Source organism: Sprattus sprattus (assembly GCF_963457725.1).
Source record: "Sprattus sprattus genome assembly, chromosome: 2".
Classification (NCBI taxonomy): Eukaryota; Metazoa; Chordata; class Actinopteri; order Clupeiformes; family Clupeidae; genus Sprattus; species Sprattus sprattus.
Window position 1 is genome coordinate 11,216,395 of NC_137921.1, and position 21,333 is coordinate 11,237,727.

The 21,333-nt window shown below is 44.1% G+C and overlaps 1 protein-coding gene across 1 annotated transcript in view; it reads left to right on the plus strand.

Moving 5' to 3' along the window:
• lrp1ab (low density lipoprotein receptor-related protein 1Ab) overlaps positions 1 to 21,333 on the plus strand; it is a 112,733-nt gene that overhangs the window by 5,741 nt on the left and 85,659 nt on the right. The window contains exon 2 of the mRNA XM_080832144.1: positions 9,592 to 9,714. Within this exon, the coding sequence (XP_080688270.1) occupies positions 9,592 to 9,714 (123 nt within the window). The remainder of the gene's footprint in view (positions 1 to 9,591; positions 9,715 to 21,333) is intronic.

A 21,333-nucleotide genomic window follows, 5' to 3' on the forward strand; every position in this document is an offset into this window, starting at 1 on the left:
CCTGGTGCCTGGGGGAAGGCCACAGGCCTGGGGTTGATGCCGTTCTGACTGGAATGGTGCTCGCTGTGTGCTGCAGAGTGTTCGTCTGTGCTTGTCTGGAGAGGGTCGAGCTGTTCAGCTCACCTTGGCTGCCCTCTGCCTCTTGAGTTGACCCCTTTCACACATGCGCATTTACGCTCGAAAGCGCTGACTATCTTGTAGGGTGGACTGGCTAATGTGTGAATGCAATACGTGGGTTAAAATGAGAAGATGAAGTTGGTTTTGAACCCTTGACTACCAGTGCACCAGGTTGATGGGAGTGAATAAACAAAAAGAGTCTATCTGCTGAGTGTAAACAATCTTTTCTATGCAGAGTTGCATAGAGATAAAATCAGTTGAAAAAACATTTATGTTTTTTGCAAAACATTTGTCTCCTTGTTTGTTTTTGTCAATGTAACACCTAGGGGTGCACGATTCAGAAAATGTCACGATTCGATTCGATACCGATTTTTAGGCTCACGATTCGATTCAAAATCGATTTTCGATTCAAAAACGATTCTCGATTCAAAAAAATTGCTTCACAGTATGTAAATGTTATTGCTGTCAAACGATTAAAATATTTAATCGCGATTAATCAAATTTTTTTCATAGTTAACTCAAAATTAATCGCGATTAATCGCAAATGAATTAATCGCAAATTTTATTTTAATGCTCTTATCATGGAAAAGTGGATTGTCATTGGCTTGCTTTATCCAAAGTTTTATTTTATTGAAAAATAACCTTGCCAAACAGGGCGGTACAAAATAAAATTATAAAGTGCACATTTGCACTATAGTGCAGTTAAACCATGGCTTAATATTTTATTTTGTCAAGTTTGCTGTGAACATAGAAGTCAGGCCTCTTATTTCAAAAACAATGAACCGTAACAGTAAGGTTACCAATAAAAAGTAAGCCTAGTACTTCTGTGCTTTCAGCCAGCTGCCTGTTGACATTTTCAGTGCTTCTTTTGCACAACACAACTTTTAAAGGTAAACTTTCTATTCAGAAGGTTTTTATCAACCATTTCGCCGTATCGCACTAACCATCACTCAAACCGTAACGTTAGCCTACTACACAGTTTGAAAAGCCAAACAGAACGTTAATCTTAAAATGTATTTTTTTTTTAATTGATTTTTGGAATTCTATGAATCGATTCTGAATCGGGAGCACTTGAATCGCGATACGAATGTGAATCGATTTCTTTGCACACCCCTAGTAACACCCTTACGGCAGTACAATAAATCATCTTTTTAGCAGCGGCCTCTGTGCGGAGTTCTTTTTTTCATATCATCACGAGTTAACAGACTAACCCAGGTTCATAATCTTTAAGTTGCCCGGCCTAGAATCATTCAGTCATTGTGCAGTTTGGTCACTTCTCACTGTCAGAGGTGGTGCGCTCCCTCTTAATTGCTGATTGCAGTGATATTTATCATTATAATTTTTTTCTTGATTCCAGGTTATGAAAGTGCCACACACTGAGCGTTGCATCCTTTGATCTTCCGATAATGAGGCTTCTGATTGCAGGGATTTGGAAAGAGATGCAAACCCTCATTAAGGCCTTTGAAGTACCTAGTGTTTAGAAAGAGTCATTCTGTGACATTTTGGGAGACATTCAAATACTGCAGGGTAGTTTTCCTTCCTTCATTGTGTTGCTTTTGGCAAATTTGTCTTCATCTGAGACGAGCTTCAAATGGCAAGTCTAGTAAGGTCTTCTGTCATTTTTACCTCTTAACGTCTCATTTCTTCTCCGTTCGTTTGGTTCCACCATATTTCATATTTCTACTTCTACCATTCCACTCTAATTGTGCCAGACTGTTACAATGCAGATCAGCAAGGACTCTTGTTTTGTATTTCTTTTCAGCAATGCTAACAGCTAACACCCTGCTGTACTCTATGGCTGCAAGTGTCGCCTTGTCCTCAGTAACCCCCCCCCTTCCCGCACAAGGTCCTTATCAGGTGGTCCCCTGGGTCCGTCCGATGACCACCTCCTCTGTTCCGTTGTGACACAAGAGAGACCCTCACAAAAAAGGGAAGGGGTCTAGCCATGCTAAGTGCCTCCTAAAATTCAGCCAGCATGTTTGTCCGCATGTTCATCCACTTTGAAAACGACCACTGTGGATTAGGCTATTTGGGGGTTGTGAGGGGGAGGCGGGGGGTCGGAGTTGAGGTGGGGGGTACCGGCGGACATTGTGTGTGCGCAGTAGGCCGACAAATGGTGCATGGTGATACTGGACACGGAGCGATGAGGCTGCTCCTGCTGGACAGCCATGGCACAGTGCTCCTATTGAGTGATTGATTCAGCAGGCAGGTCAGAAGGAGCATGAAAGGCAGACAGAGAGAATGCTTCGTTGCACAACGCTTTCCCTCGCTGCTCTCTCACCTCCTTCTTTTGGAGCGTCTGTGTCTGTTTATCAGCATTTTCTTCAGTGGACTATCATTTTCCATACCCAGACTGCTTTTGCCCTATGTCTGTGTAGCCCCCCCCCCTGTCCCCCCCTATTGTTTTTTTTGGGTTCACGTGTTCAGTCCAGCCTCATGTTTAATGACATGGCTCTGAATAATTGATGCACTACAAAAAATGTGGAATAACAACTACTCTGCTCCAGTCCATGTTTGGTTTTAATTGTTGCTTTTCTGAGCATTCTGATTTGGCGCTTTGAAATATAGCTAAATTGGGATTTGCTGAAATTACTTAAAACCTGCCCCAGGGTCTAATTACATACAAGGAGTCCTAGTCTGAGCTTCGCTCGAACAGTAAGAGGAAGTAGCAAGAGGGAGCCAAAAAGACAGTCTCCAGCAAGTTGCAGGTCAGGTAGATGAATCGTGATCTTTGACCCTTTACCCCACATGGCGCGGACCTTTACCCCCATGAAATGTAACACAGTTCAGCTGGTGACTGTGATGTCGTCCACATAGCAAAAGAGTGTTTTGAAAGTTTATGTATTTTCCTTTTACGTTTTCAAAAGAAACATTACTGCCGTAGCTATATGGTAACTCTAGTGAAGTGCTGGCTTGGGCAGTTGAGTGACAGTAGATCAAGCTTTAATCTCAATTTTGCGATTTAGGCGTTTTCTACATCGTTCAAAATCAAGGACTTGAATTAATCAAATTAACTAGATATATCGCCCAGCCCTAGAATGACACTGTACACCACTATAACCGCCCACCCCTACTTCGAAGCCACTCAACTTCCGTTCTGTTTGAGTTTATTCTTCTAAAACTGTTGAACTCCATCACAAACCAGGTTCATGTGAAGTCCCTGGCTTTATACTAAGAGGCATTTCTGAGTGTACTGTATACTAACTACGCTGAAACGCTACTATACAGGTCCGCCCCGAAACAGAAGTCCAGCTTTTATTTTTCCTTTCCCTTTCTCTCTCTCTCTCTCTCTCTCCTAAATTCCAGAGCCACTTATAAAGGCCCCCCCTAAATCCCACAGCTCCTCTCCTTTGAAAAAGCAGGCCTGTATCCTTCTAGAGAAGGACTTCTCCACATGAAATCAATTAAAAGGTGCTGGAATGTTCTGCTGAGATCTGGAGTTGATTTGGGGAGTGGGAGCCAGGGCTGCAGGGACAAGGGGGAATGAGAGAGAGAGAGAGAGAGAGAGCGAGGGGGAATGAGAGATGGAACGAGAGCGAAAGCGAGAGCCAGAAAATGGGTCAGGGCTCCTCAAGTTGTGATGTAGAGGGTGGGTTATGCCTTGGAGCCACCAGATGAGCTCTGAGTGTCTAGCTTCCCATCTCTGTCTTTCCCTCACCCTTTTCTCCCGGTCACTGTCCTGCTTTTTCTCCCTTACTTCACTTTCGTGAACTTTTCTTTCTCCCCTTCACCACATTCTATTCTAAGTTCTATTCTTCTCCCTTTGTGCTTCTTTTCATTGTTTCTCCTGTCTTCCCTCCCTCCTCTCCATTTTTTCTCCAGCAAGCTCTACAGGACGGTCATGCTCAATGTCAGCATAATCCCCTTCAAAACAGACGAGCAGGTCATTTACAAAAAGCAGCCCCCGAACGTTTGTCAGACCAATTACTGTGCATCACAAAGAAAATGAGCAGAGCAGGGGGATCATTATCACTCTGTTAAAGTCAATTAACACAGCAGCTAATAATTTAAATGTTTTAGTAGCCATGAAAGATTGCTTTTAATGGCTTAATCACTATAATTGAAATTGTGACTGATATGCAGAGTGCCTGGAATTATCAACTATTACAGAATTCCCCTCAAGGTATCTTGCATGTGTACAGCCCAAACTTAAGACGTTTGCGGTTAAAGAGCTTAATGGGGAAAACAAGACGCTCTATATTGACTGAAACTGTGGTGGCGGGAAACAGTATTTGAGTTAAAAAGCACGTCAAGACAACCAGACTTCTCCCAAGGAATGTAGATGTGGCCTTGGAGGATCTCGCAAAAATGTGAGAACTCGTGTTTTGGCAAAACAACATTACTGGTGCAAACTCGAGCTGTTTTAAAGCTCTGGTAGCTTGGGCTTGGTGCAATGTCCACTTTCCCTGAAAGCAGTTAACCATGGCATATTTAGGTCTTCCCTCTTCTCCCTGTGAGTCTTTACTCTAGTTGCCTCTGCTGACCCTCTCAGCCAGACGTGTGAAGCAAGCATTCCAGGTATTCCTTTGGTAAATATTATGACAAAATCTTCAGTGGGCCAGACTGGAAGATTTTTTCCTGGGCGCTGGTCTGCACTGATGCAGTGTTGCATTCATATTTAATGCCTCCCACTATAGCCTACATCTCCTCAGCGCTGAAAGCAAAAGAGGACAGCAGGGAACTTGTGTAAAATGTCACCGCTCTCTCCCATACATATTTATATTTTATTTAACAGTTTTCTTTGTGCTCCATCCATCCATCATTATACATCACATCATATCTGACTTCTTCCCAGCTTCTCCTACATTTACACGGACGGCTATAGGCAGGCATGTGGAATGGGCGCTCTCAGGCCTGCGTGTCACAGCATTATGTGTCATGGCTTTCCTCCTGTTATATGTGAGGGTGGGAGCTGTCGCACCACGCGTGGTAGTAGTGTGAGAAGTACACTCTGATATTCTCCTATGATTATGCATCCCCCCCCCCCCCCCCCCCCACGACCACCGCCACCACCAATCCCACAGGACGCTGTTAAAGAATAAACCACGACTGTAGCTTGCTGCTATCTGACCACAGGTTAGCGGCTTGGTTGTCACCTCCAGAGCTTGGCAAATGAGCTAAAACATGCAAACATGACACTAAGCTAAAATAAAATTATCAGCTGAAGCCACTCCAGGACCGAACATGCAGAACAGTTATTTTGCAAAGTGAGGCCTCAGGGAGGAGAAGCTCAAGCTGGTGTACCTTCACTGGCGCTTTGGGAGAACCCCCAATCTCATTTATGGGTGATTTTTTTTTTTTTTCCCTCATTCATTGGGTTAGGTTACTTCTGAGAGGCATGCATTTTTTGGCAAACTTCCTTCAGCTAATCTTACACTCCAAAGGAATATCCACCAAAAGTTAGCTTATTGGGAATAGTAGTTTATTTTTGCTTACCCTTTATTTAAGCGCATTTTCCCCTGTGTTGGTTCTGTTGTATTTAAACATGCTTATTTCTGCTTGGCCCAGTTTATTGTTTTGATGTTTTACGGTTGGGTGTTGTCCCCACAGCACAAAAAGGCCTTGTTCACTTGCAGTGACCAAGAACCAGCCATGATTTGCACCGTTGGCTAAGCTTGTCATTTGGCTGTGCTCTGTTCTGGGTGAAGGAGAGTGGGGGAAAGAGAAAGTGTGGGGAAAGTGAATTAACAATCCTCATCTCTGTCAGAAATATGTCAGTGGGCTCCGAAAAGGAGGGTTGCCTGTGGGAAACGGCCTTCCAGAACCACCCCCCCCCCCCCCCCCCCCCCCCCCCCCCCCCCACACACACACACACACACACACACACACACACACACACACACACCCCTCCCGACTCAGTGTCATTCACCCTCCCTCCTCAAAGCCACAACCTCCAATTAGGCCCTGAAGGTTTCTCCATGCTGTGGCCACTCTGTGCTGCGGAACTTGGGCTGGTAAATTTAGAACCTGTTTTTTTTCTTCTGTTTGGCTTTTTATGCACAGTCATCGAGAACAACCTGACCACTGGCGGAAGCTGGGGTACCCCTGCCGGATATCTGGGCTTGAGTTTTGAAATAATATCGCTACGTCGTGTGAATCTACAGTAACTATTATTATTACTATGGGTCTTTCATAGGTCTATAGGTTTTATTGTTTCATAACCATTTGCTCCTAAATGTAGTGTATGTATAAGCCTGGCTAGCTCTCGGCTAGCGAGCTAAATTATTTCATACTGCCTTACCCCGAGTAGATTGGGGGCATTGTATTACTCCTACTACTGTTTGTAGAAGTAGCCAATATGTTTGGCCAAAGTGGCGGGCGCTAAAGGCAACATGTAGCATGAAGACATGTATATGATCGAAAGACATCTAGGCTCCCATTAGTGTCTCCAGCAACAGCGATTAGTATGCATATGTTACATTAACTTAGTTGAGGCAAACAGACACCTGTAGGTCTTTATTTAAGCACTCGAGATTTTGAGCTAGCTAAGAGTGATAGATAGTTTAACCATTAATGTTAACAGATAGGCTTGCTACTGAGCTAGTTTTTGCTACCAGCTATAGGATGGCCTGCTTACAGGTGCATTGGTAAATTAATCTTACTCTGAAAATCGATTTACACTGTAGTGTGAAAAATCTCCCCCAAAAAGTTTTTGGGGATATTGGATATTTCCTCCAATTTCTAGGTGATTTTCAAATGGGTTAAACATTTTTTTTTTTTTAAATACTTACATTAAGCACCGTTTAAAAAAAATAAAAAACATTGTTGGTAATCTAATCAGCAATGATTCGCAGAAGCATAACATAAAAGCAACTCTCATTTTATCAGCGGGTCTCCAGTAGTTTTATTCCCAGTGAGCAAACTTACAGTAGAGATGCACGTTTTCATTAGTAAGTGGCTTCTAAATAATTAAATAACGTAAATGGATTTACTGTTCTCTTGACCCTGAGCCAGTGCTTTAAAACATGCATGCCCATGCGCAGTCACCACGCACAAGGTGTTTTTTGGTACTGCGCTGACCATAGACATATATAGATCTATATATGTCTATGGTGCTGACGGTCTGCGTGGACTTCCTGGTGACTGAATTGGTGTCATGTGTGCGGACAGAACGGTGTATACTTGACTAGTTTATTTAGAACCAGTGTTTGAGCTACAGGCCCAGGTCTCGTTGGCATTTCTATTTTACATACACGCTTTCTGTTTCCTTTCTCTGCTCCCCTCCCTGTGCTGTTATTAGATGCTTGTAAACTTTTATGTGCACTTTCCACTTGGGTCGCCGCCTTGGCCTTCATCCACCACGCTGTGCAGTCAGACCTAAGGCACTAACTGGGTTGTTTACAGTAACCTGTCCTGCCATTCATGGAAGTCTACATTTTTACTGAAACAAAGGCTTTTTTCGGTTTTTGTTAAAGCTGCTTATAATGCCCTCTTTGACCTTACCCTCTGTTATTGTTATCCACACATAATTATGAACACACACACACACCACACAAAGGCACACGTTTCACAGTAATATAATTAACTTGGATGTATCTGCCCATCTCGCATTGAAATTCAGCTTGGGTCTCTAATGCAAATGATAACAATACACAGACACACAAACACACACACACGCACAGGCACAGGCACACAGACACAAACACTCGTATGTGCACACACATAGGCACTACCTCTTAGCTGAATAGACGACGAGCAATCAAGAGCCAGTCTCTTGCCTTCCCTGGGCCTGGCAGAGTTTACGAGGACGTGACCGCAATAATAGGCTGCTCTCTGCCTCTCTTGTGAGTGCAGTCACATCCACCCTTTCCCTGGAGCAGTCCCTCCCCCATTCTGTCTCCCTCTCCTTTCCACAAGGGACCCACCTCTGGTGCTGCCAAGTGTGCTGGGAGGTAAGTCACCCATGGCTGAAGAGCAGCGGTTCCCTGCTGAGAATCACAATGAGATATTTAGTGCTGTCCTTTTTTGGAACCTTCTCGCATGGAGGAATGTGGTGGGTACAGTGTGCCCTGTTTGGCCCATTTAGCATGGATACAGCGGCGAAATGTAAGTGGTAAACAACGTGACTAGTTAGCAAACACAGAAACTATTGATTTAGGTCAAGCTGTTGAGGGTGAAAAAAGATTTTATAGGAGGACTGGTTTTAGAGTCAAGATTGCACCGTAGGCTTGCTTATAAAAAGAAGCTGTGTACGCGCATAGCAGTTGTGTAATGGCTCCAAAAACATTTTGTGGTTGGTGAAAACCGAGTGAGTGGACCACTCCTACAAAATGCAGGGATTTTGACAGAGGAACAAAAAATGGGTGTGTGTGTTTATGTGTATGTGTATGTGTGTGTGTGTTTGAGTGTGTTTGTTTGTTTATTTGTGTGTAAGGCCATCTTTCAGCTTGTCTGTCCTGCTCTGGGATATAGTCTGTCTGTTGACGGCTGAAGATATGCCACGCAGTGGTGCCCCTCTGGCCTGGTGCGAGTGTAGTGGTTGAGGCGTCTTCGTGTTTCCTAGCCTGTGGCTGAGTGGAGCCTGTGTCCGCAGTCGCAGACTGTGCCAAGACTACCTGTGGCCCCAGCGCCGTCTGCCAGCCAGCCACAGTGATCTCTGCAGACCATCACCGGACAAAAATACCCACATACCCCTACTTTGATTACGGCGGTCTACTGAGTTATTGCTGGATTTTTTTTTTTTCTTTTTAGTTTGAAGGTGGGGTGGGTGACTGCTAGCTTTCGGACATAGAAATACCTCTATGACTGGAAGAGAATTACAGAAAGAAGAAGGAAAAAAAGCTACCAAGTGTGGTTCAGACTGCGAGAACACACCCTCTTCTTCACTTATTTCCTCATAAACATGCAAATAAACACAAGCAGAAATGGGGCCTTTGCATCAATGAGGTTGTGTCAGTGTTGTGGAATGGTGTTAGGAAGTGGGCCCCACTCACACTACCTTACCTGAGGAGGGGGGGGGGGGGGGGGATTTCTCTGAACCACAGCTGACCTGTGTCTGTTTCTGTGAGGGCTGGAGCGAAATGTACTCTTGTGAGTGTGGGTGTGTGGTTTTCCTGGACCCCTAGTTCTGAGTTTTGCATGACCTACAGTTGAAATTGTTTTGCAACATCACCTCTAAATTACTTGTTGTTTTCCTCCCTAAAGCACAACTGGTAGAGCAAAGTGCTAACAGCACCTTGGTTATGGATTTTGATTCCCAGAAATCACCTCATACAAACAAAATGTCTTCCTGTGCTGCAAGCCACTTTAATTGAAAGCATAAGCAACATAAATGAATGTAAAAGGGTCTGGCTATTGAGTCAGACCATCGAACCCCGGAAATCTCCATGTTTTGTATTCGAGGCCTGGGAGAAGATGAATGTAGTTAATATGTCAGCTGCTGCATTTTAAAATACTCTCGATGCTGATGATTGGATGTTGTGGGTTGTTTTGGACTGAGTTCTAATCTGACTCTTGTATGCTCTTTTTCTTTAGCCCCGAAGACCTGCAGCTCCAAGCAGTTTGTGTGCAAGGACCAGGTGACCTGCATCTCCAAAGGATGGCGCTGCGACGGGGAGAAGGACTGTCCAGATGGCTCGGACGAGGCCCCAGATATCTGTGAGTAACTCTGTTGTTTGTGTGATTGGCTTCCTGTGCCTAAACAGAGCTGCTAACCTTTGTTTACGGTTCTGGTAAATTGCGTGTTAAAATCCCACTCGAAGGAAAAGGAGTAGAATCATCTGGAAGAATGTGCAGTTCAGGTCTCTTTCTTTTTCTCACTCTCGCGCGCCTTCACAAATCCCCCTAGACTCTTTCTCTCCTCCCCATCAGAGAGTTTTGGCAGTGGGTTTTGTTCAGGGAAATGTTTGCAGCTAAGTGCTAACATATGGGCTCGTGCATGCAACATTAGGATAATTCCCGTACATAAAGAGTCTCTATCTCTCTGTCTCTCTCTGTCTCTCTCTGTCTCTCTCTGTCTAGTTATTATTTGCGCTGGTGTTGCAATAATTTAGTCTTGTGTTTAATTTGTGGGATATAATGTACATTGTATGAGAGGGGCCTGATTGGGGTACCCAATAAAGTTTTTTATAAAATCAAAAATCTCTGTTTCTCTGTCTCTCTGTCTCTGTCTCTCTCTCTTTCTTTCTATCTCTCTCTCTTTTTCTGTCTCTGTCTCTGTCTCTCTCTCTCTCTCTCTCTCTCTCTCTCTCTCTCTCTCTCCCCCTCATGCAACATTATTAGGATAGCATATTAGGATAATGCCCGTACATAAAGAGTTGTCTGGCGGTGCAGAGGCGGTTACGTGTTTAAACACTGTTGGGTTCGCTCACCCACCAAACACAAACACAACTCATTTTGCGCAAGAGGGATTGAAAGTTGGAAATCGGAGCTAGTGCTGGGTAAACACAGACGCTGTGCCTCTCACAGAGAGAAGAAGAGAGAGACGGAGAGAGAGTGGGAAAGAAAGATAGAGAGATACAGTGCGGGCACATGATGGCAGCACTTCGATCCCATTCAATTCTCTCCATGGGGTCTCCATGGGGGGTTAACTGCTCTATCTCTAAGCACATGGCAGTGACACAACTAGTTCTTGGCCGTGTCAGTTCAAATCAAATGCGGAATGTTTACATCTGCTACCGTTGATTATACAGTAAATACGTTGTGAAATGAAACAAAAACACACCACAGTTAAATTTGTATTAGTATTGATTGATTCACATCGATATGAAAGGATTACATGACTAACAACTGGTGAAAAAGTAATATGAAAATATTTGTTCACTGAATTAGCGCATTCTGTCCCAAACAGTTGCGTTGCAGTTTATAAGTTTCACTTTCGCTTTCAGTATTTCAACGTGAATGAGAGGGAGCACAAGAACTGAGCGTCTAGCAGCGTTTATCATATCATATACATTATATATGATGCATGTATATGTCTGTGGGCACGATCTCAAGCACGTGCAAAAGTTGTTGTTGTCCAATTTGAATCAGATACGAGAGACACATGCGCGCCCAGTCCAATTACCAGCGGAATCGAATCGTGTGTCTGGGGGTTTACATCGGAGTCCAGTCGGACTCAAGTTGGACACAATGAATCTAGTTCTAGGGAGTCACATGTGTCCAATATCCAATTTAAATCGGACTGAAATCGGAAATTGGACGCATGTGTCCACACTGATAGAGACAGAGAGAGTCGAAGCTCAGCCTCTCGCTTTCTGTTGCCTCACCCCGAGCCGCTCAGCCCCCCAGCGTCTCACCTCCGAGGTGCCACGGCTTTGGGCAGGTTTTTCTGGTCCAATTTCACCCGTGCCTCGGAGCACAAAGTCCACGTGTGTTCCAGCAAAGGTAAACAATGGAAGCGCACACACAAGGAAAGTGCACAAAGCTTACCACCCCTTTCCCATCTTTCTCTCTCTTCCCCCCCCCCCCCCTCTCTCTCTCTCTCTCTCTCTCTCTCTCTCTCTTTCTTTCTTTCTTTCTTTCTTTCTTTCTTTCTTTCTCTCTGTCTCACCAGGTGTTTGCTTCAGCTGTAGCTGACAAGAGTAGCACAGGCCTGTGGGTTTAATTCACAAGGATTAGCCTCAGGACTTGAGAAAGCTATTGCAAAGACAAACACCCGTCTGCTCTGTGACCTGGTGGCTGTGCACCGATAATTGAAATTAAAAAGTCTTCGCCCTGCGCCTCTGGGTAGTGTGTGATAACATCACACATCTCTCCTCCTCTGACTTCTTTCTAAATGGCCATCAACCCCTCAGACACCAGACTCTAATATAATTTCCATGCCACTCATGGAGTTTGGCCTAGCAGACAATGAGCCTTTTCATTATCACTGGAGCCCACACTGAGCAATAGCTCAAAGTTTATACACCCAATTAAGCGAAGGCTTCTGTGACCACGATCCTCTGGTTGAACTGCCTTTCAAAAAGCAGTCTTACTGATAGAACAGCTATTCTAACAGATGTATTGGGCTACAGTCTCCAGGTATTACAACTTTAAAACTACTATGCTTTACTGTATAGCAACATTTGGTTGTTATTTCTGTGTCAGGCTGGACGGCAAGGCATGGGCAAGGAGAAATCGGCAAGAAATTGTTACAACAGTTTATGGAGGTCATAGCTCTCTTTTTTTTTTGCTACTTAATTGTAAGGCTTATTAAAAGTCACTGTAGTTAAGTTGTGGAATGAACTTCACAGTGGCACTGCAGTTCAAGCCACCATGTCTTCATTCCATCACTGATCTGTGGAGTGCATGTTGAGTGTAGCTACAGCGGTGTAATCTCTACCTATAAATGTTTTAAAAAGAAACATTCAGAAACATTCGACCAGGTACGTGCCCTGCAGCATCACAACTGTCTGGGTTTTTGCTTGTGGTTGTTGACTGTTGACTGTTGTTTTACACCTGCATTTTGCTGGAGGACTCTCATTGAATTGCAGTAAGAGAAATTGTCTCACAACACTAAGTGTTACTTTCAATTAAAATAGACTGTGGAATAGCACTTTAAACTGGTTATATACTTAAAGCACACACATAGACACACATAGACACACATAGACACACATAGACACACATAGACACACATAGACACACTCAGAAGTGTCACAGACACACATGTTCTGTACACAGATATTGCCTGGCAGCTCCATTCCATAGGGTTAGGCTTAGACTTGCCTCCAGACCACAGACTTGCCATGTTTGTTTGTACTCCATGCAATTTATGCTGCTTAACTGCCTAGCGTTTTTCAACTGTGCCAGTTAATTACTAACCAGCAGATTGGGTTCCCAGCCTCTGCCAGGATCCTTCAGGCTGACACACTTTCTCTTTGTGCTCTTTAGTATGTTTTTTCCCCTCCATTCCCTCTCTCTCTCTCTCTCTCTCTCTCTCTCTCTCCCTCCTTCCCTCTCTCCTTCTCTCATATGTCATATCACTGTGCTTAGTCAGATCTGTAAATCTCAGATCTCTGTTGGGCTGCCAGCTCTATCGGCCCTACATGGTGCCTGTTTATATCCTTAAGTAGGTCAATATATTGTTAAAAGACGGGAACTCAGTAACCAAGGAGCAGGAAAGAGGGAAAGAAAGCAGTGACTAACCCTCTTTATCTTTATCTTTTGCTATCTCTCTCTAGCTCTCTCTCTCTCTCTCTCTTTCTCTAGCTTGCTCTCTCTCTCGCTATCTCTCTCTCTCTCTATCTCTCTCACTCTTTCTCTCTCTCTCTCGCTATCTCGATCTCTAGCTCTCTCTCTCTAGCTCTCTCTCTCTTTCTCTAGCTTGCTCTCTCTCTCTCGCTATCTCTCTCTCTCTCACGCTATCTCTCTCTCTCTCTTGCTATCTCTAGCTCTTTCTCACTCTCTCTCTCTCTCTCTCTCTCTCTCTCTCTCTCTCTCTCTCTCTCTCTCTCTCTCTCTCTCTCTCTCTCTCTCTCTCTCTCTCTCTCTAGCGCTGGCTCTAGCTCTCTCTCTCTCTCTCTTATCCCCCGTTTGCTTGATTAGCACATCAGTCCTGTTTCCTTCAAACTAGAGAGCTATAGTGGAATCTCCACAGGTAGGAGAGCTGTTAATTCAGCCTCGATGCACAGGCAACCATCCTGATAAGCAGCCGCTGGTTGGTGGTGGGGCCGCGGTGGTCTCACCTTGGGCCACATAGCGAGGCAGCGAGCTGAACGTGCAGGTGTGGGATGGGCCCGCCTTTAGCCATGCCTGGCAGCTGCTCATTTTGTGGGGTTTTCTGTGCAGAATGATCTCTTGTTGAGTCTTGCACCTCTCTCTCTGTCCTACTGTAGTTGATGCCAATAATCATTAAGGCAGGAGGTCTCATCGAAGTTATGAAAACCTAAGGCAAACAGCTGGAAACATATCAACTCAAGTGAATATTATGGGGTCAGAGAAGATGTTACCATAATTTAGTACAAAGCACTGTGTCGTATGAGCAACACATTTTGTTCTTTATCATTGAAAAATGAAACTTGAAAACAAAGATGTCATCTTTTGAAACTTTCTTGGTAGTAATCTAAACAGCTTGGAGTATATGGAACTGTCTACACTATTGTTTCAGCAAGGGAATGTTTTAAAACGGGATGGCAATTGTTGAAAGCACCCTTGTAATTAAGATTGTTTATAGATGTTTTTTTCTGGTCTAGCTGTAATGGGAGCACCTTGTTGACTGGCTGTAGTAGACTTGTACGTCATTGCGTTCCATTTCTTTTTGCTATGCTTATAAAGGCTAATTGTAAGTTAACTAAGTCCACTTAGAAATGTTCCTCACTGATTCAGATTTTCATTTAAAACAAGTCTAGTTTTTTTTATAGAACAGATGTCAATTGTGTGATATGTGTCTGAGATCATTCGAAGGTAGTTATTACACTGTCACTGATCCTAGCCGTAACCCCGTTATTTAAAGATTTACTTGTCGACTTCAAATAAAAGCTTGGACAAGCAGAGGACTTTATTGTGTGCAATTCCAAAAGGCTCCAAGGCATCTGGGAAACTGGGTTTATTGCCTTTTGTTAGAGGAGGTTCCTGGATCATAATTTTGCTATATGCCTACCTTTTTAAATTTACAACATGTATTTGGCAATAAACACAACTGACTCTGAACTGAAGTCATGCCAGTCAAAACTGACATCAGCAGACTTCACACTAATCCTTGAAACAAAGACTGAAACAAATCACGATGTCTTCATGTTCGTGTTTTAGGCCAGGGCTGTGATCGTAAAGTGATCCTCACATGAACGCCAACCAAATAATCTCAGACACAACTCTGGAAGGCTTCAGTCAGTACAGCTGTATTTATGTGTCGTCTTTGTCAGCATGGCTGGGAGACTTTGAGCGGCTCTTCGCAGCGACTCTAATTGGACATGGAGCCATATAGCTTGCAAACCTTTTGATGCGGTACAAGCTTCCAAATCTAGGAACCCGTTGTCAAACATTGTTTTGTCACATTCTGTTTGTTGGCTAATGACCTGTCGCTAGCAACAACTGCAAAAGCGATAAATAGCAACATGGATTGTTTATCCTGACGTACTATGCTACCTTGTTAGCACACCCATCATCCTAAAGGCCTGTAGTCTTTGGTCCAAATAGCACATGTGCGGACAGAATAAGGTTGGACAGCCGACAGGCGAGCAGTCCTCTACAGTTTTGCATCCCTGTGGATGGCTCTGGTTATTTACATTTAGTCATTTAGCAGACGCTTTTGTCCAAAGCGACGTACAAGGGAGAGAACAGTCAAGCTAAGAGCAATAAAACCTGGTGTAACAATAAATACTGCTTTTTTTTTTTTTTTTCAAGGAATAGAAAACGACATAGAAAGAAAAAGAAGTGCGGGACTGTCACTGCTTAAGTGCAAGTTATGTCAGAGTATCAGCGAGGGGCATCTCCGGGGCAGCAGACCGGGGTAAGACTGTCCCCAGAACAGGGAGGAAAGGGGGAGTTGAGGCAGAGGAGGAGCCTATAAAAGCATGGTCCTGTGCCAGATGGAAGGGCTTGTCATTTTCCCAGTTTTCTTTGTCTCTCCGTGTCTGTCCTTTATCCCCCCCCCCCCTCCCCCTTCCAAGTTATGTTTGTACACATATAAATCAAAACAGACCCCAGGGGGTGGGGATTCCCAAGATTTTAATTAACTTTGTGTGTGTGTGTGTGTGTGTGTGTGTGTGTGTGTGTGTGTGTGTGTGTGTGTGTGTGTCATTGTGGGTGCTTCCCTTCTTGATTGTGTACATGACCATCAGTCTGTATATCTGTTTGCTGATTTTTGCCTGAAAAAAGAAAAGTGAGCTTGACATCCAGTAAGCCCATGAAAAGCAAAGCCATGTATAATCCCATTACGGCAAAGTTACCATTGCAGGCAGTTGTCCAAGCTCTGAGGAATGGCTCAACCAGACCCCAGCTGTTGATGCTGGGGAAACATCAGCATAACAAGGCTCTGAAGAGACCACTCGTGCGGTTGGGGACAGTGGGGCCTTTATCGGCCCTTTATCAGTCCTTGTTAGCATAATAGGGACATGCTGTTCAGGTATATCTAGTGTCCTGCTACATCATCATGTTGGATTATTAGCAGGCATCTCTTAAGCCTTCACATGACCCTGATCGTGCCCCCCAACCCCAAGGGTGATTTGCTAACTGCTTTTTTGAAGTTCCGATAGAGCAGGTCCGTCAGAGGCAGAGAGGGCCGTGGTTGTTTGTAGATTGGTTCATTTATGTCATGTACGGTGATAACCGGCCAACCTATTGAAATGCTGTTCATGAACCCCCACATGAAACCGCGACTGATCTGTTTTTTATATTTGGTTTAAGCATGTGTAGATATCGGAGTTGGCTTTCATCAGGCCCCTCATTGCGGTGCGTGTGGGGTTTTGTTTTATCTATTGTAATCTCAGATAAGACCAGATGTGTCCTAACTGGCCCATACCTCTCTTTCACCGTTGTTAGCATTTAGGTATGACCACTGCATCTCAAGCCTTGTTTTATCTCCAACGTTTCCTCTTCTCTTCGGAGTTTCATGCGGGTTCACAAGTGTGAGGGCAAGAGGTGGAAAGAGGAGAGAGGGGTAAAAAGAGGGGGTGAGCCAGTGCCTGAACGTGCTGAATTGCTTATGCAAATGGCTGTGCCTTTCAAATTCAGATGTGCTGGTAAACACTTGCATTCAACCACATAGGGCAGGTCCATCACACTCAGGGGCATTTGCACTTGTTAACCTTTTTAATTAGCTATCACACAAACGCACTTGTGCACATTTGCGTGATGCCTCGCGACCACACATGCACTGAGAAGCGTGCACACACACACACACACACGCACGCACACACTCACATAAGCCCTCACCACCTGCTCCCTGCAGTTGCCCACAAAAGCTGGGCCATCTTGCCAGCACATTGATAGCACAGAATGAGTCATGTCAATTTTGAATAGAAAAAAACAGTCCAACTTGTTTTTTTTTTTTATTTGTGGGAGAAAATTTCATATCTTGCTCAAAATGTGTTGGTGAGTTGATTTTGGCTTTAGCTTGCAACATGGAAGTCTTGTTTTTGTTGTGGAAAGGCCTATTAGGCTGTTATGAGGTGGAATTGAAAACAAGGGACTTGGAGATATAACAGGAAATTACAGGAAATACAGTTATAACCGAGCCTCAGTACACACTCACACATTTACAGTTACAAGTGAGGAACAACACTCAAGCTTCAATTCAGTAGTAGACCTCGGAGTAAGCACTAAAGTACTAAATTATTCAAATTGTAAATCTATTCAATAATACGAAGTGCTAAGAGATCAGGTAAATAAGTGAAAGTTAGGTATGTTAGGATGTTAGAGATGTTACAAGATGAGGTGCCTTCAGGAGAGATGAGTCCTCAAGTGATTTTGGAAGATGCAGAGGGACGCCCCTGCTCTGATGGCATTTGGTATCTGGTTCCACCATCGTGGAACCACAAATGAGAACTGTCTGCACTGAGATTGACTCGTGTAGGGATAACAATGCCAGACAATGTTCCTTGGAGGATCACGGTGGTCGAGAAGGACCATCAAGCCCGTATGATTGAATTAAAGTCGACTGTAGTGAGCTGAGTTGGATTCGGTAATGGGTAGTCAGTGGAGGTCAGTGAGCAGTGGCGTGACCTCTGCCCTTTTAGGTCGACCAAAACCAGACGCGGCGCCACATTCTGGGTCGGGGTTTCACCGGCCATGCTGGGACGCCCGCTAGAAGGGTATTGCAGTAGTTGAGATGAAGGATATCCATGGCCTGTACCGAGAGGACTGTTGACCGGTGCAGACAGAGAAAGGTATGTTGTAGGACTGGTACATGTTTGGCTTGCAGGTGCCCCCCCCCCACCCATCTATTCCCCGAAAAAAAAGATCAAGGAAAATTATAGAAAGCAGATATTTAAAGATTTAAAGAGAGCAAATTTTTAAGAGATTTAAAGAGTGTTTTGGTTTATTTCAAAGAGCACTGAAGCTGTGTAGAGACTATGAAGGAAGCAGATATTTAAAGATTTAAATGTAAAGAGAGAGAAGGCAAGGGTTTTGGGTGACTTCAAAGGGCACAGAGGCTGTAGAGACTGTCACATTCTTGATGTCATGAGGGGGAGGTTGTTTTGAGTGAGATTTAAGAGGAAAAGGAAGACCAGGAAGAAGCTCCACTGCTCCATTGAAATAAATTAGCCTCACATGGGGATTTAGAGATGGGGAGATGGGAGTTTAAGCTCTGCTAAAATATCAGCTGAGCAGTGTGTAGAGTGCCTGGGTGTTGATATGTATGATACGAAAAGCTAAGCAAACCCTTTACTGCACTACCGCTGTGCTGTCCATTACTTCCACTGCTTATGAGAAGCTATGCCCTAGAGACCTCTTACTCACCAGCTACCAGTCTCTCTCTCCTAGTCTGTTATATATCGCTCCCCCTGTTACATCTCTTTGTCCCTCGCGTCTTATTTCCTCTTGGGGTTGACTGGGCTTTATAATCAGTTCTCTATTTTCCACGGTGATATTTAATGAGGTCCTTTTGTTCTGCTTTGCCAATAGTACGTGCAGTTGACACAAGCTTTTCCCTGTGATTTCAGCTATCTCTTTCAGTATGTGGTTTACTGTCACGTCTGATGTTGCAATGTGTGACATAGATATCTGTTTATAGATTATTAATACATACAGTATGTAAGACATTTAAAAAAAAAAGAATGATGGTCATAATGTTTATCATCAAGGTGTGATGTCAGAGAGGAAGCCGTACTGATCACTAGAGGACTAGAGTTCGTAGCTGATTGGGTGAGCCCATGGTTGAAGCTAATTGGGTGAGCCCAATCCAGCCTCAATAGAAAAGTTGAATTATGTTCCGTGTTGTTGTTTACATCCCTTTGCGACGTCTAAAAGAATTGATGATCTAAGGAGGACTTGCCATAGTTTTGCCTCTGAGGCTGATAAATAAAGAGAAAGATGACCTATTTATTAGTTCACGCCATACTTCCTCCTGTCCTGGAGTTCACATCATCAGTTACTCTGAGAACGTCCTGTGTGTAGTTGCACCATCCCTTACATTGTATTTCAATAAAACCTCTTGATCAGGCTTGCACTCTGTAGAAGAGGAGTCATTGAAGGCTCCTCTGAGGGATTATGACAGTTTGTTCTGCACACGGGTTCTGGAAGAAGTAGGTTGCGTTTTCATAATTGATGCAGGGAGTAGGCATGTAGACCCTTCAAATAACTTAGTGTGTGTGTGTGTGTGTGTGTGTGTGTGTGTGTGTGTGTGTGTGTGTGTGTGTGTGTGTTTTTTTTGTGTGTGTGTGTGTGTGTGTGTGTGTGTGTGTGTGTGTGTGTGTGTGTGTGTGTGTGTGTGTGTGTGTGTGTGTGTGTGTGTGTGTGTGTGTGTGTGTATTTGTGTGTGCACGCGCTGTGCTGATGTTGGGTCCACTCTGCGGTGCTCGCTGGCTCGGCCTGTCACCCTGAGGAACATGTTCATCGGAGCTGACAGGAGGTTGAATGGGAGTCAGAGGGGATCACAGGCCCCTGAAGCGCGGGAATAAACGCTGGCCTTTATGCGGCGGACAAAAGCTCAACAGGGAAGGAAAATGTAAGGTCATTATGTAACCAGAGTGGTTGGAGGGCAATTTGGGGGGTGTGGGGGGAGTATAGAACACACACACACACACACACACACACACACATGCACACGTGTGTATGGACTCCCAACTTTGTCGGGTAGGTTTTTGGAGGTCATGTGCCTTATTGACAAGGAGCATAGCTTTCTCTCCAGCTTTCTTCTGCTATATAGTAAAGGTTCTTTCCTTAGTTATCCATTGCCGAACACTAAAAAGCATTACTCTGGGTGCAGTGGGCGGGGGGGAAAAAAAGAAAAAGAAAACCAAACTAGGAAAAGGTTAGCCTGATGTGTCACTGGAACTGTGTCAAGTTAGCAGAGACCCAAGAATTAATGTGGCAAAGTGGAAAAGTCAAACATTAGCCGGTTGGACAAACCCAACTTTGTGTAATCTGTCTGTTTCCTATGAAGTTCTTTAATGGAGTGGTCAATTAATCAAACAGCTTAGCTTGATTGGATGTGTATCTCGGGACCCGACTATGGCAAGTCCTCCTTAAATCATCAATTCTTTTAGATATCGCAAAGGGATGTAAACAACAACACGGAACATAATTGAGATAAATCTGATTCTGATAAGTACACGTCTCACTCTGTTGCATTTCTTGCATTCAGCTCAGAAGAAGTCTTGGCTCAAACTGTGAGAACCTCATTTGAGTCTTTCAGCACCTCAGATAGAAGAAGCTTTATGAACTGCTGTCGGATGTTTGCCATCGGTTCTGTTCTCCTCCAGTTTGGCTCAGGTCTTATCTGAGAGGCGCTGGGCTGGAATGCGAAGAGGGTGATGGGACCGTTAGCAAGCTCCTCAGGCTAACCTAAGGCTTGACAACAATAGGCGCTTTTCCACTTAAGGAACTTGGGGCACTTTGCAGGTGGCACAAACGTTTGCAGGAACGGCCCCCTAATCGGCCCTTTCAGCCTTTCTGTTTCCATTGCAGTGCAGGAACTATGGACCTTCAAGTGATGGAGCCTAATATGTTTCTCTTGTATCGTGATTCAATTCCAAGCATGATGAGATAATGATATATTTCTCCAACACTAGACCGTTAAACCAGAGATTTTCTAGATAACGTTAGGATTACCTCAGCAGCAAAATTCATCTGTCAAAGGTGCTAACACTATTAAGAGGCTTCATGGCAGCTGTAATGTTAATTACTTGATAAATGAATATACCAGCTCCACTATGATTAATAAAAGCTAAAGTTTTGCTTGTGTTCAGTGACAGTAACCTCAACAAGCTATGGAAGCCATCAATTATGTTGCTGTATTCACCACGTCACCTCTGGTGAATCTGGCTGGTTTTGAAAATGGCGCTTGTTGTCATCTACTTACATCGCGTTTAACCAAAAGGCATCAACCATAACTGCAAGGGCCACCCAGCAGTTTCAGGGCTGCACAGAAGTACTTATTTTGCCCCCCAAAACAGCCCTGTAAGGTCCTACAGGTGCGATTCCTGCAGTGGAAAATCAATTAAAAGTGACAGTCCCCCTAAAACTGCCTGTGGAAAAGCGCCTATTGGAGACACTAGAGACTTCCATCCCCAGCACTTAGTATCATAAGTATGTGAAGGCTGCTTGGTTACAATAACGCAATTATACCCCCCATTGTTAATGCTAGTAGATGTTAACTATGACATGCTCCCTTTTATTGTACTCTTTTGTAGA